The sequence below is a fragment of the Passer domesticus genome, chromosome 3 (assembly GCF_036417665.1).
Source record: "Passer domesticus isolate bPasDom1 chromosome 3, bPasDom1.hap1, whole genome shotgun sequence".
NCBI lineage: Eukaryota > Metazoa > Chordata > Aves > Passeriformes > Passeridae > Passer > Passer domesticus.
The window spans coordinates 55356241-55371121 of record NC_087476.1 but is presented as its reverse complement, the minus strand read 5'-3'; the positions used below and the strand labels follow the sequence as shown (position 1 = coordinate 55371121).

Genomic DNA, 14881 nt, shown 5'->3' with positions numbered 1-14881 from the left:
TATTCTCTTAACAAGATCCTTTGCCTTTTGTGAGTTGGTGAGATTCTTCCCCTGTCCAAACTGCATTAATCTCAAGTCCCTAAAGAATGCAGCATGATTATAACATCGCTATTTCTTTAGAAATGTGTTAGCTACATTCCCCTAGAGAATTCTAAGGTCAGATTTGGTCAGCTGATATTTCTGATGCAAGGTAGATCAGATGGTTTAAACATTAAAAAATAAAATAAAAAGTTGGAAAAAACATTTTTTCTTTTGGCAGTTTGTCATGGTAGCTTTGTTAGTGACAAAACAGTCAATGAGGTATCACAGTGAAATGACTTACAGCCCCTAGTAGGCTGTATAGTACAAGCAAGTAGGAACCCGTACAGTGCTAAATCAGACCAAATTTTCCTGTTCAAATGTTTTACTGTAGGCTCCCAGTCACAGCAAAGCTTGCTTTTTTCAGGTGTTCTTCAAGCAGAACAATGTGCCTCAGGAAAGCCGTTTTAATCTGAAGAAGAACGTGGAAGAGGAATACCGCAAGTGGAAGTCGATGACCAGTGAGAATGAAATAATCACACACTTCTCTGCTCAAGGTTCATCCCCGCTTTTCCTTTGTCTCCTGTGGAAGATGTTGTTAGACACTGATCACATTAATCAAATTGGTTACAGGTGAGCTAAAAAAGTGCTATTTCAGAGTTATTACAGCAGCGTTCTCAGCGTTGAGGACATAATTCATAATTAACATCTTGTTCTTTTAGTTAATTTGGAGAATGCATAGCGTGGAAAATGAGAGTGGAGCTAGGTAGTAGCCAGTGTGCCATAATAATTGTGCAGTGTTTAGGATTGGTTCCACCATGCATTGCTCTGCAATGCATGTTTTTCCTGGTGAGGAAGTGAGGTGTTTGAATTAAGCAGTTTACTTGTAATAGCAGTGTTTCAAGCAATCTGAAAGAGTAAATAGAAAATAGAAAACATTCATTTACTTATCCTTTATACATGAATAAGGGACAGATATTCCTTTAGAAAACAAATGTTGGATTAAGATGGCAATTCGTTATAGAAGTAGTAATCATCTGTTTTTTTAAATTTGTTCCTGATAGAAATAGCATCAGTTCCAGCTGTGAAAAAGAGCTTTATTTCTTTTCAGTCCTTCCTAGGTCTGCTGAAACAGTATTTCTGATAGCATGTGTTACCCTAGTGTGCAATGAGGAAATAGTTGATAATGCTATGGCTATATTAAAGTGCATAGCATAGGAAAATAAAGTTGAGTTGCAGAAGGTTGTCCTGAGAGTTGTATAACTGCAATTATATAAGTAAAGCATAGGTTCTGAGCAGAATACTACAGATTAAATTGGTGAACTTGAAGCATTTCTCTTAAATAGTATTTCAACTTAGGAATTATCCTGCTCTAAGGTTGGGGTTTTTTGTTTGCTTTGGCATTTACTTCAGTAATTTAATAAAAGGGAGGGAATTTTGTTGTTTGTTTTTTTTTTGGTTTAAGACAATTGTGTTAAAAAACTGCTTATTCATATCAAATAGACCAGTTAGGAATGTGTAAGGAACTGTAACAATTTCTTGTTGCCTTTTTTTCCCCTTTCCTACTAGAGTGTTAGAAAGAATTGGGGCCAGAGCGCTGGTGGCACATGTCAGGACATTTGCAGATTTTTTGGTGTACGAATTCTCTACATCTGCAGGAGGACAGCAGCTCAATAAATGCATTGAGATTCTCAATGACATGGTGTGGAAATACAATATTGTAACACTGGATAGGTTGATACTCTGTTTGGTAAGTATCACTTCAGAAGATAAGATGACAGTTCATGCAGTCTGCTTTCTGACTCGTTTTTTAGGAGCAATCTTTTAAAAATGGATTGGTCTTAAATAGTGACTATTTGCTAAGTTAATAATCAATGAGAGCCATGCTATTTATTTAGCTATACAGGCTCTGCAGAGGGATGTGGGCAGGCTGGATCAATGGGCTGAGGCCAGCTGTCTGAAGTTCAGCAAGGCCAGGGTCCTGCTCTTGAGTCACAACCCTGTGCAGTGCTACAGGCTGGGCAGTTCTGGGCCCCTCACTACAAGGCAGACATTGAGCATGTCCAGAGGAGGGCAGTGGAGCTGGTGAAGGGTCTGGAGCACAAGTCCTTTGAGGAGCAGCTGAGGGAGCTGCGGGTGTTTAGCCTGGAGAAAAGGAGGCTCAGGGGAGACCTTATCTCTCACTACAGCAGCCTGAAAGGAGGGTGTAACCAGGTGAGGGTTGGCCTCTTCTCCCATAAGAAGTGACAGGCAATAGGACAAGAGGAAACAGCATCAAGTTGTGCTGGACTGGATATTAAGAAAAATACCTCCACTGAAAAAGCTGTCAAGTGTTGGGACAGGCTGCCCAGGGATGTGGTTGAGTCACCATCCTTGGAGATTCTTAAAAGATTAGTGGGTGTGGCACTTCAGGATGTGGTTTAGTGGCACTGCTTAATTAATGGTTGGACACAATGATCTTAAAGGTCTTTCCTACCCTAAATGATTCTATGGTTGTGTGATTCCTGCAGCCTTAAAAGGTAGATAGGATATGGCGTGATATTAATTGATTCACAAGCTTATGGAAAATCTTGTATCCATTTGAGTATGCTTGCTTTCCTTAGAAATCAGCCTCTTTCATCATAGTAAGACAGAAATGGCATTCTCTTGCTTTTCATGTCATCCTATAAAATGAAACCGTACTCACCTAGAGAGAACTACATTTGCATTAAGTAATTGTCCTTTATATTTAATTTTAAATCTCATCTTAATGTAAAGCTGGTTGTTTGAATTCTAATTTGGTTTTCAGACTGGAGTCCAATCATGTCAGAGTGGCAAGAGGTTAAAAGCAGTCTTAACTTCATTGTCACTTAATTGGTTATTTTCAGTAAGACAACTGACAGATTAGAGTGACCTAGAATTCCTTCACAAAGTGTTATCACTGGGAAGTTTGCAAGTTGTGCCCATGGAACAGAAAATGAGATAGGGATTGAACCTGCCTCTTTTTTATGGCTTCACTTGAAAAACAGAGTTGAAAGACTATATATTAAGTGTGAATTTGTGTGCAGATGTAGCAAATTTGGCTGCTGTGTTTTGGGGCTATAGAGCAGACAGCAGTGTCAACTGTAATTTCATGTTATCTAATCTGTTTCACTTAAGGCTATGCGTAGTCATGAAGGAAACGAAGCTCAAGTTTGTTACTTCATAATCCAGTTACTCTTACTGAAGCCTAATGATTTCAGAAACAGAGTGAGTGATTTTGTGAAGGAGAATTCTCCAGAACACTGGCTGCAGAATGACTGGCATACAAAGCATATGAGTTACCACAAGGTATCACAGCTAATAATATTCTTTTATTGTAATAATTTCTGTGGAATTGATATCAGCCATTATTTACAGGACAGTATTATCAATTTTTGGACTTGCCTAATAAGCCATAATTTGTTTGGGCTAGTATGAAAATAATAAATCATGTACGTAATGACTTTGAAAATATAATGCAGTAATATTAAAAAATAGGAGTAGCTTAATAATTGGGTGGATGTTCATTCTTGCTCATCTAAATCAAATAATTTTGGAATCTTGTTTATACTGAAATTCACTTAAAACAGAGGTTTTGTGCACAGGGAAAAGGTTTTTTTTCTGGTGTTTTATGACTATACCAATAGTTAAACCTACACTATTTTCTAATTATTAAAACTTCTTCTGTCTTCTGTGTGACAAGAAAATGATAGCCTGATATGTTAGGGAAGAGAGTTGCTGAGATTTTAATGCTCCTGTAACCATACTGGTTCCTGCTGACTAGAAAAAGAGTGCCAGTGAGCTGTTCTGTCAAAAAATAAACAGTGAGATAGAACAGATACAAACAAGCTGTCATGTAGCTCAATACATGCCATCTAGTTTGATCCAGGAGCTGTTTGGTCTATATTAGCCCTCTGACTTGGCTGTACAGTGTTTTGACAGTGCCTAACTAAAAGTGTAAGGGTAGCAGGGAAGCAAATGAGCCTGGGAAGTGCTCTGACATGGCTGCACAGTCACTTCACCCAGCCTGGCATATAGAAATTTCAGTCACAGGTAAAACATAGGTTCAGTCCTCAGCAGTACCCATCTGTTATTTGAGTACACTATAGTTCTTTCCAAGGGAATTATTACATTCATGCTATTTCTAGTGTTCTAATTTAGCATGTGGTGCAGAAAGTTCCATTAGTGCTTATTTCCCCTAGGTTTTCTCTTCGAGTTCATGACAAAGGACACTTCAGCACTGGCTGCTTTCAGCTTTGCTCTGGGGTTCTTAATGTTCTCTTATGCCCATTTTGAGTGGTGGTGACACTTTGTTCTGATTTGGTTTTTCTTTTTTTGAAGATGTTACCTACTATTTTAATAATCCATTTAAGTCAGAGTTCAATTGTCTTCAGTAAGCTTACAGTAAACTACACTGAATTCAAATGTGATAAAGAGGGTTCTGAAGTGTCTTTTTAAAGCAATGTAGGTGCTGAATGTTTAATCCATTACTTATGAAGAAAGAGATTTTGATTTTGGTGGGTTTCTTTCCTTCCAGAAATACCCTGAAAAGCTGTATTTTGAAGGCTTGGCAGAGCAAGTTAATCCCCCAGTTCAGATCCAGCCCCAATACTTGCCAATTTATTTTGGAAATGTATGCCTGCGCTTTTTGCCAGTGTTTGACATTGTAATTCATAGATTTCTGGAGTTGCTTCCAGTGTCCAAATCACTAGAAACTTTACTGGATCATCTGGGAGGTTTATACAAATTCCATGGTAAGTTATCCATGAATACAGTCGGATATATTCCTGTTGTGATCATTATGTCCTTTTCACCTCTTTCATTCATAATGTTCATGTATTAGCACAGCTCTGCCTTATTCCTTTCCTGTTCTCTAAACCCTGTGTACATTTACAGAGAGAAGTGCATTTCCTAGTTAGTGAATTTCAGTTTACTAACAGTGAACTTGTTTTTGTTCAGGTATCTCTTGCTCATTCATGCTTCCTTCACAGCCTTTCCCTTCCGTTCCCTTCTAGTAGTAAATACTTGGACCTGTGTCCTAAGAAACTTTCTGTTACCAAGACTGAAACAATTGAAAAGCAGTTCCTCTCTCTATCCTTACTTAAGATTCAAATAACTTGACCTGATACTTGAATACCTTTAGAAATACACTTCTTTTATAGGTATCGTTGCTGTGTTATGCTCAGACAATTTATAATATTCTTTCTTTACTGTGACTTCATACCTGGATTCTTCTTACCTAATACCTTGTATATGAAGAGATTATTTAGTCAGTTTACTTAGAAATTGTTAGTAATACCGATCTTCTTTGTTCCACTTCTTTTGTTCTGCACAAACACTAAAGTATGTACCAGACAAAGGAAAATCAGTTTTGTAGAATATATGGAAATAAAGAGCATTAATCAATTCCATATATGGTGTTTCTAAATAAATGCAACTTAGTCTTGCAGAGCTCTTGATTTTAGTTTTGGTTGCCACAGATAGTGATGCTGGAAGTTATTTCTGGCTTTTATTGTTTTCTCTTTCTCCTTGGCAGACCGACCAGTGACCTACCTGTACAACACTCTTCACTATTACGAGGGGCATCTGAGAGAGCGCACAAACCTCAAGAGAAAACTTGTTCATGCCATAATTGGCTCTCTCAAAGATAATCGTCCACCAGGCTGGTGTCTGAGTGATACTTACCTCAAATGTGCCATGAATCCCCGAGAAGAGAATCCTTGGGTTCCTGATGATGCTTACTATTGCAAGCTTATTGGAAGACTGGTAGACAATATCCTTCTAAAAGTTTGCTTCAAGTAAGCTGTGACAATGTCTTACAGCCTCATTTCATCAAAATATGAAGTTCCATTTCTTTACTATTCTAAACAGGGATGTGCTGCCCTAGTAGGCATCTTAAAATAATATGGAGAAAGTGGAGTACAGCTGTATAAATATTTCACTGTTTAAGCATCACTAAAAATAAGCTTGATGCAAAGTGTGAGTTTTAAAGAATTTTTTTGAAAATGAGATTACTATTACTGTTTTCTAATGACATTTATTAGTATTACTGAGAATAAAATACTGAGAGCAGTGCCACATTTCAGATGTGGAAATAGCTGGCAAATTAGAGAATAGGAATCTTCTGGGACTTTGACTTCTTCCTGGAGCACCTTTACACGTGTTGACTAATCTTCAGGGTGTTACAAATTTTTTATTGCTTCTCCTGAACTTCCCTGTCTTAAATGTGTAATTTGAAAGAAGTCTATTTGGTGTCTCCAAAGAAAGCTAAAATTATATAAACCCCTGCTTTTATGCAAATGTTAACTCTGGAGAACTTTTCTGTATGTATTTCAAATACGTAAATCTTGTTTGGGAAAGTGGAATATTTTCAGAGACTAAGCAGATGCTCCTTTTGCATACACTGTCACCCTAGAAGTCTGTTAGAAGGTCTTACAGGGAGGCAAATTAATGGTTTCTGAATATGAGCATAGAAAATTCCTATTATTTATATTTTCTCCTCTTGGAAGCAGACAGTGAATGAGATGGTTGGTGTTTTTTCCACCTCTTAATCAGGAAAATTTATCCTTTGCATGGCTTTGTGTGTGTGTAATATATTTATATCTGTGTATTCATGCAGTCCTTCAATGATTATCAGCATCTTATTTATTCATACTTCTGTATGACTTTATTTTTAATGAAATGTGATTGTTCTACTTGTTTTCAATAATTTTTGGTTCCATTTAGTATGTGGTATATGCATCTTTTTTTAATCACTGTGCTGCTTATGCTGTCTGTGTTGGGGCAGCTTTTTTTTTCCTTAACCATTGGCACCTATGGCAGGCAAATCACCTGGTCCATTTCCAAATTGTGACTGGAGATTCAATGAGTTTCCTAACCCAGCTGCCCATGCTCTGCATGTTACCTGTGTTGAGCTCATGGCTCTGGCTGTTCCAGGAAAGGAGGTGGGCAATGCTCTGCTGAATGTTGTGCTGAAGAGGTATGTTGGCTTTCAGAAATGGTTTTCTGCAATACATCATACATAATTAGAGATTGCTAAGGTAGTCTCTGATACAAAATTTCTTATTTAAAAAAATAAGTGTATATAGGTAACATTTTATATATAAAGTATTTTTGGATGACACAAGAAAAGTCATGTGTTAGATTCCTGTGATGTTGTGGATTGTGTGCTTCAGGAGCAGTTGACATGGCATGATGCCCATAAAAGTTAGAGGGAAGACATCATGCAGGCAAAGATCTTATCCATTGGGTTCAGCAGGAAAGCCTAGAGAAAGTCTGTTATTCTTTGAGCTATGCTGAAAGGAGGACAGTTGATAACACAGCATCTCTGAGTGCAAAGACAGAGACAGGAGTCATTGGCAGGACTCTGAATCTTCCTGATGCTCATCAGAGATACTTTGAAACAGTGGTGTGCCAAGGCTGACCTTTTGTCATGATGCATTCAATTTGACCCATAACTGCTTCTTGAGCAACCACTGAAAAAACTGCAGTGAGAGACAGGACCTGGTATTCTTGTAGCCATTCTGTTGACATCACTGAGCAATGACAAACTGGAATTGTTTGGGTATAGCCTCATTTGGCTTGGTAATATATTATTTTTAGCTCTGTTTGGGGCATATGAGGGTAAGGAGTCAATAAAGGGACAAACAACTCTTAGGCACTAAAGCTTAAGGAAAAAAGTTTGAAGCCTTTGAACGAAACCTGCTGCTAATGCAAAACACACCTGCATAAAGTTTTGCACACAACATGCCAATAGCATTTATACCATCTTTTGGCTCTGTAAATACCTGTGTGTGTTTCTGTATTTCTCTCAACTTGACAAACATTCTCAGTGCAAGTTCACCTGGTCTGCAGATGCATGAGAAGCACAAATTGCAGTTGTGTACTTTGGAGCTTTAGTTTTCTTTTTCTCTGTCTCTAGTCAGCCTCTGGTGCCAAGAGAGAACATCACAGCTTGGATGAATGCGATTGGACTGATTATCACAGCCTTACCAGTGAGTCAATGTGTTGTATTTTAAAATAAAAAAATTACTCTTCCATGAAACATTTATCATCTTTCTAGAGTACATTGTAAAAACTTACAGCCAACATCTGTAGATTCCACAGCAAGCTATTCACAAGGCTGTTTGCAGGTTAGAGAAAAATCTACTCCTCCAGCAAAGAAAAATTGACCAGGTGTTTTATTTTTCTATTATGTTTTGAGGCTGGGATGAAAAGAAGTAAATCACTCTTGTTTAGATATATGATTAAATGCCATGTGTGTAGTATTCAGAACTGGAGCTATGTAATAGGAAGATCTATAAAGGTTCTCCTGCAAAGTTATTTTTTGATTATTGCTTGTGCTTTCATATCCTGTACTTCTTAAACCATGTAAATGAGATGTGGCTGAGATTGCAAAAGGAAATGTCTGCAGTACTGCAGTTTGTGTATCAGTAGAAACTTTCGTCTTCTTGACTCTTGGTACTTGACAAAGACTGCCTGAGTAATTTTGATCTTGCCATATGTGTGTCACAGCTGTCCTTCCCTTGTGACCTCTCTTCCCCAATAAAATGGTTCCTCTTCTTGGAGGGAAGCCAACATAAATTTAATCCTCATTATTTTTATAATGCTACTTACTCTTCCTGTTCCATCACCTTGTATCTTCATCTATATTCTTTGTATTTTGTATCTTTTTGTATTTCCTGTTTCCATCTTGGTTTTTTGGTCTGTTTGTGCCTGCACTCAGAAAACTAGATAATTCTTAGACCTCTTTCACTAAGACTTTTTGCCTTGTCTTTGCTTCTTTTAGAGACCTTTATATCAGGTGATTAAATAATTAAATCCATGAGATATGTCTTGATAATGCCATACCCTTGAGTGTTCCATACCCACTAACATGGATGCTGTCTGTACTGTGCATCTTAAATTTTCATCTTCATGGTTGTCAGTTAATATTTGTATACCATATGACATTTATAACAGTTTCCTATATAGATATATATTTATATATACACATTTTAGAAATGCCATAATAGCAGAAAGAGCTGAGGAAGCACGTCTTAGGTGGTGTTCTTTTTATAAACGATTCTGAATTTTTGGGTTTGTTCTGTTGTTTTGCTTTTTTCCCCCAGGAGCCATACTGGATTGTTCTCCATGATTGCATTGTGAATGTCATCAATAGTCCCAGCTTGACATCAGAGACAGAGTGGGTTGGTTACCCATTCCAGCTGTTTGACTTCACAGCGTGTCACCAGTCTTACTCCGAGATGAGTTGTAGCTACACTTTGGCTTTGGCACATGCAGTCTGGCATCATTCCAGCATTGGACAGCTTTCTCTCATTCCTAAGTAGGTGCAATGATATTTGATAATGTAATTTGTCTTCTAAATTCCACACATAATTTAGATAACAAAGCTCCACCTATAGCACTTATACCAGCAAATAAATATGTACAGGGGAGCTTTGCCAGATGGGTCACAAGGTTTTTTCCTCTTCCATTGACATAACTCTGGTTGTCTGTAGGCTTTAGGGTTGTCATGTGGTGTGACTGCCTTTAATAAGCCTTTTTCTAGATTAGCTGAATCTAGATTAGCTTTTATGCTTTTATTGATTTAATTTTTCTTAAAGCATGGACTGTAGATTGTTCCTAAAGCATCTGTAACTGTAACAGTAAATATTATTCTTATTTCTAGAGCTGCCCTATTTCAAATAGCTCATATTTCCAGAGGCACATTGGTTTTTCCTGAAATAAAGGTCTCAGTCTGTGAGAGAGACTGATGTTTTGGCTAGAATTTGGTACAGGTGAAAGCAATAACTCCAAATAACCAGACAGCTGATGTAGTACCTGTCTTGAATACTGCAGGTTCCTCACAGAAGCTTTGATACCCATTGTGAAAACAGAGTTCCAGTTGCTCTACGTTTACCACCTCGTTGGCCCCTTCCTGCAGCGGTTCCAGCAGGAGAGGACACGGTGCATGATAGAGGTAAAGTCTGGCTCATGGTTTTATACTGTATGGATTATTTTACCTTTGCAATTAATTTGTGAATCAGAATGGGATATAAATCTGTAATAGATGTTCAGAATTAAATTCTGTACAGACTAAACAGTAATTGCAAGGACCTGTGTTACTGAGTTGTTCCCCGTTAACTGGAATCTTGTTGAATAAAACACCTAGAGCATTTCTTTTCAAGCAAGAAAAGAAATAAACCTCCAGAAATATCAAGCAATAAATGTTTTTTTGGCTCTCAAACTACTTGCAAAATATACATCAGACTTAGTGCCTGTATGCAAGAGGTGAATTGTGAGGATGGAGGAACATGAACTGTTTCTTACAGTCATGTCAGTGTGGATAAGGTTAGGGGAGGAAAAAAGAGATGGAGCTCATCAATAGGCAGATTAGCTGAAAATTGTCAGATATCAGAGACCCTGCTGAGAGAAGAGCTTAACTTCAGAATCATTTAGTGAACCATAATGGGATGACTTAGACCTGTCCATTCATCTGTAAGAAAGTAAATTGTTAGGAATCACAGCTACTTAAAAAGCAGTACATATTTATTATATAGCTAATTTAATGCATTTTAAAACCTGTTTTCACTGGGGTTGCTCTTTGTGTCTGTGTAAACAGATTGGAGTGGCATTTTATGAAATGCTCCTGAATGCAGATCGGTACAGCTCCCACCTGAACTACATGGATCCCATTTGTGATTTCTTGTATCATATGAAATACATGTTTACAGGTGACAGTGTGAAAGACCAAGTAAGTAAACAGTAGATACTGATACTTCAGTTACCTTTCTTCCCATGTAATAATTTAATCTTTTTGTGAACTACCTATGGGTAGCAGTACAACAAGTTGCTCAACACTTGATTAGTCTCCATATGCAAAGTAAGAACTTGGTGCAGGAAAAGCTTCAGATGGAGTAGATTGGATATCTCAGATTGCAAGATTAATTTATGTAGTCTGATTTAAGACACAGCTTCAGGGTGTTTTAAATATTGTTATTAGAGCTATTGCTAGAAATAAAGCTATTGGACATTTCATAACTTCTGTTCATTTAAATCTATTTCACTGAAGTTTTATGTAATTTCTGATTCAGTAGTGTAACTTGACGTGTGACAAAAGGACAACTTCATTCATATTCAGTGAAAAATTATTCACTCAATTTATCTCTAGTTTATTACAGTATTCACTTTTAAAAGTGTCAGTTGTGTGACTTGTTTTACAAAGCTTTGGTGCACAACTCTTACAACAGAAAGGGGTTTTTTAATATTGGTTATCAGAAGAGGTCCAAAAGTTAGCATTTTTAATTAAATATTTATGTAAATACCTCTGTTTACTATATATTTTCCCATTTTCTGTAGTGCTAAAGTGATGTCTATGTACAGTAGTGGCATGTAAAAATACCCCATTTTTTACTGAATACGTTTTTTTTCTTTTTCTAAACCAGGTTGAGAAGATAATTTGTAATTTAAGGCCAGCTTTGAAACTTCGTCTGCGCTTCATAACACACATCAGCAAAATGGAGCCAGCTGCGGTTCCACAGCAGCCTCTCAGCAATGGGTCCCCAGCACAGCAGCCCAGCCAAGTGCCCGTCAACGTGGCCTTGCCAGTAACCCAGTGAAATGAACTGCTGGGCTGACCCTGGCGTGGGGGCTTCCTCCTCTTACTGACCAAAGGGAAGCAGCAGCTGATCTGAGATCTGGATGCTTTATAAAGGACAGAGAGCCACACACAGACTTCTGCTTTGATTACTTTTGTATCATGAAGCTGCCTAGCTCTGTGCATGCCAGTCTTCTTAGCTATTTATGCTAGACACTAGATAAGGAATATGTTGCCTTTCTCTGAAAGCACTGAGTAAAGATCCTCTGCAAGCAAATACATGGATTTCTGAAGAGTTTACCATATTCTTCTCCCTGTCCTGGGTTGAGTCATCTGGATTTTTCCTTTTTTCTGCCTGTGATATAAAAAGACTTTCGGTGTATGTAAAACAGCCTTTTAAAATTTGGGTTCTGCCTTATTAAAAATTTCTATTTTTTCATTCAACAGGAGAATTTAAATACTTTTTGTATTTTGGGCAGACAGTTTAAGCCCTTATACAGAAACACTCCTAGACAGAGATTGCATCAATTTTAATTGAGTTAATTACAACATCTTTCCAAAGACTAAGAAAGAATCTTTGAAAATATTTGTAAATTTTGTGTGTACAGATTTCATTAAACACACCTCAATGGGTTTGATGTAGTGTCAGTTACTGGACTGTTGGGTTACACCCCAGAGGCTGTCTCCAATGAATCTGTTGGAAGTCTGCATATTCACTTCAAGCTGTGCTGATTCATATTTGATCTTTCCTGTTCGGGAAATGGTGTAGTTTTATGACATCAATTTTACTGATCTTACTATATTTTGGATTTGTATAATATTCTACTTTAGGGTTTATCTGTACTGGGCTCAGCAGGTTTTGATAACAGAATTGAAAGGCTCAATGTTTTGTAAATACTCATCTTTTTGGGCAACTTTGTAATTAAAAAAACCTCACCATTTAAAAGTCCATATTAGTACTGTTAAATTTATTTATTTTCCATACTCATTACCTTAAAAATAAGGATTGACCATAGCAAGGATACTTCCATGTCTGAAGTTCTCTATCAGCTTTCATTAGTGACAGTTTTAACATGTTACAAATAGAGTCCAGATTAATAAACTCAGGTCTGATCTGATTTATATCTCTCTAAAAATTTAGCAGTTATGGAAAGAAGTTGGTGACTCAGTGGGTTGAACTTGTTTAGTCTGCTCTTTTGATGTTCTTGTACTTGGATCCTAAATTCTGCCAAGTGTAATTTGAGTAACAGAACTGTGAGTGCTCTTTAATGAACTTGCAGTCTGACAGAAAACCACATTTATGCTGACCCTTGCTGGCCACAAGTGGCATTCTCCAGGGCTCATTTTTGGGGCCAGTCCTGCTTGGTGTAATCAATAATCAGGACAAAGAGATCGAGGCCACCCTGAGTCAGGTCACAGATGACACCAAGTTAGAGAGCAGTGTTGACCTTCTGGAGGGCAGGAAGGCTCTGCAGGGGGGTCTGGGCAGGCTGGATCCGTGGTCTGAAGCCAACTGTATGAGGTTCAGGAAGGCCAAGTGCCACATCCTGTACTTGGGTCACAACAATGGCTGCTACAGGCTGGGGGCAGAGTGGGTGGAAAGCTGCTCTGCAGAAAAGGACCTGGGGGTGCTAGTGACAGCAGCTGGACGTGAGCCAGCTGTGCCCAGGAGGCCATTGGCATCCTGGCCTGGATCAGGAATAGCGTATCCTGCCCAGGACTCAGCAGGATACTGAGGGATACTACAGTGTCAGCAGTACTCAGCACTGGGGAGGCCACAGCTCAAATCCTGTGTTAGATTCTGGGCCCCTCACTACAACACAGACATTGGAGTGCTGGATCGTGTCCAGAGAAGGGCAGTGGAGCTGGTGAAGTGTCTGGAGTCCTGCAAAGAGGAGCTGAGGGAGCTGGGGTTGTTAACTTGGACAAGAGGAGGCTCAGGGGAGACCTCTTGGCTCTCTACAACTGCCGGAAAGGAGGCTGTAGTGCAGTGGGGATTGGTCTCTTCTCCCAAGTAACAAGCAACAAGACAAGAGGAAATGGTGTCAAGTTGTGCCAGGAGAGGTTTTAAGTTTTAAATTTGATATTAGGAAAAATTCCTTCACTGGAGGGTTGTTTGTACACTGAGATACATCGCTGAAGTGGAATCGCCATCACTGGAAGTGTTTTAATTAGCTCATGGATGTGGCACTTGAGGATGTGGTTTAGCGGTGGGCACAGAGATGCTTGGTCAAAGGTTGGACCTGAAGTTGTTAAAGGTCTTTTCACCCTTTAATAATTCTATGATTCGGTGTTTGTTTTTAAACATCTTGTATTCCATTCCAGAGTCAAGTCACTCTTGTGCCATCGGGCTCTATTTTGATAACAAGACACAAACTGGTCAAATAGTTGGTCTCCAAAAATGCAGTGAACTGTTCTGTGCAGGCCTTCCCAAAGGCTTTCTAGGCAGACCCAAGAAGCAAAATTTTGGTTCTGGGTTTGCAGACTTCTGTTGGCAGTGAGACTTCTCTTCCTCAAGCACTTTTCGCAGCACGTGAATCTAAAAGCCTGTAGAAAGAGTGTTTTGTTGCTATTTTATGTTCTAACTGTTCTTCTGAGCATCTTCCTGAATTGTCTTACTTCATATTGAAATAGTTTTCATGTTTTATGTGGCACCCAGAGTATCCCTTTTAATATTTAAACTAGCACCTGTTTTCCGTCACAGGGATTTCCGAGGGTGTACTGAGGAAGTTGGGCACCTGTCATCAGCAGCAAATCCTGAAAGCTGATGAGATTTTTAAAGCTCCCTCATTCTGCTCTGTGTCTTTGCCACATGTGCAGTTATGTTAAGCTGACTTTGGAACACTGGTCTGGCACTATGGGAGTAGGATTTGCCTCAACTGGACTGGCACTGGCAAATCAATGAAAAACCCGGGTTTCATCAGTACTGGACTGGATTTTAACTTTTGTCCCAGAGCTTAAAGGTTGTGCATCCCACTAACAGTGCTGTGAACTGGAACCCTTGCTCACCTAGTAGGATTAGGGATTTACATGTTCTATACGTTGCAAAATGTAAAGGAAGACCATCTGTTCTTCCCAGCATGCACACTTATTTCTCTGCAAAACTCACCAAGTTTCTGAAGGTGTTAACCCTCACTAGTTGGAATAAAGTATCTCTTCTGTAATAATCTACATTTGCATTTTCAGCAGCAGTACTGGTCTAAAAATCAATTCTTATTGACACTTGCTATTTAAGTTAAACATCTTGCCCTTTAAAGTCCAGCTAACCAATTTCTTAAGTGCTAG

At 38.5% G+C, this 14881-nt stretch overlaps 1 protein-coding gene across 2 annotated transcripts in view; it reads left to right on the top strand.

The window, feature by feature from the left end:
• The window catches only part of MED23 (mediator complex subunit 23), a 36556-nt gene extending 24791 nt beyond the window's left edge, over positions 1-11765 (top strand). For both annotated transcript variants that reach the window (XM_064413197.1, XM_064413196.1), the window contains 11 exons: positions 446-651; positions 1588-1768; positions 3157-3327; positions 4556-4772; positions 5555-5791; positions 6832-6997; positions 7940-8012; positions 9129-9343; positions 9859-9979; positions 10622-10753; positions 11445-11765. In XM_064413197.1, the coding sequence (XP_064269267.1) occupies positions 446-651; positions 1588-1768; positions 3157-3327; positions 4556-4772; positions 5555-5791; positions 6832-6997; positions 7940-8012; positions 9129-9343; positions 9859-9979; positions 10622-10753; positions 11445-11618 (1893 nt within the window). In that variant the 3' untranslated portion in view covers positions 11619-11765. The remainder of the gene's footprint in view (positions 1-445; positions 652-1587; positions 1769-3156; positions 3328-4555; positions 4773-5554; positions 5792-6831; positions 6998-7939; positions 8013-9128; positions 9344-9858; positions 9980-10621; positions 10754-11444) is intronic.
• The last annotated feature ends 3116 nt before the right edge of the window (positions 11766-14881 follow it).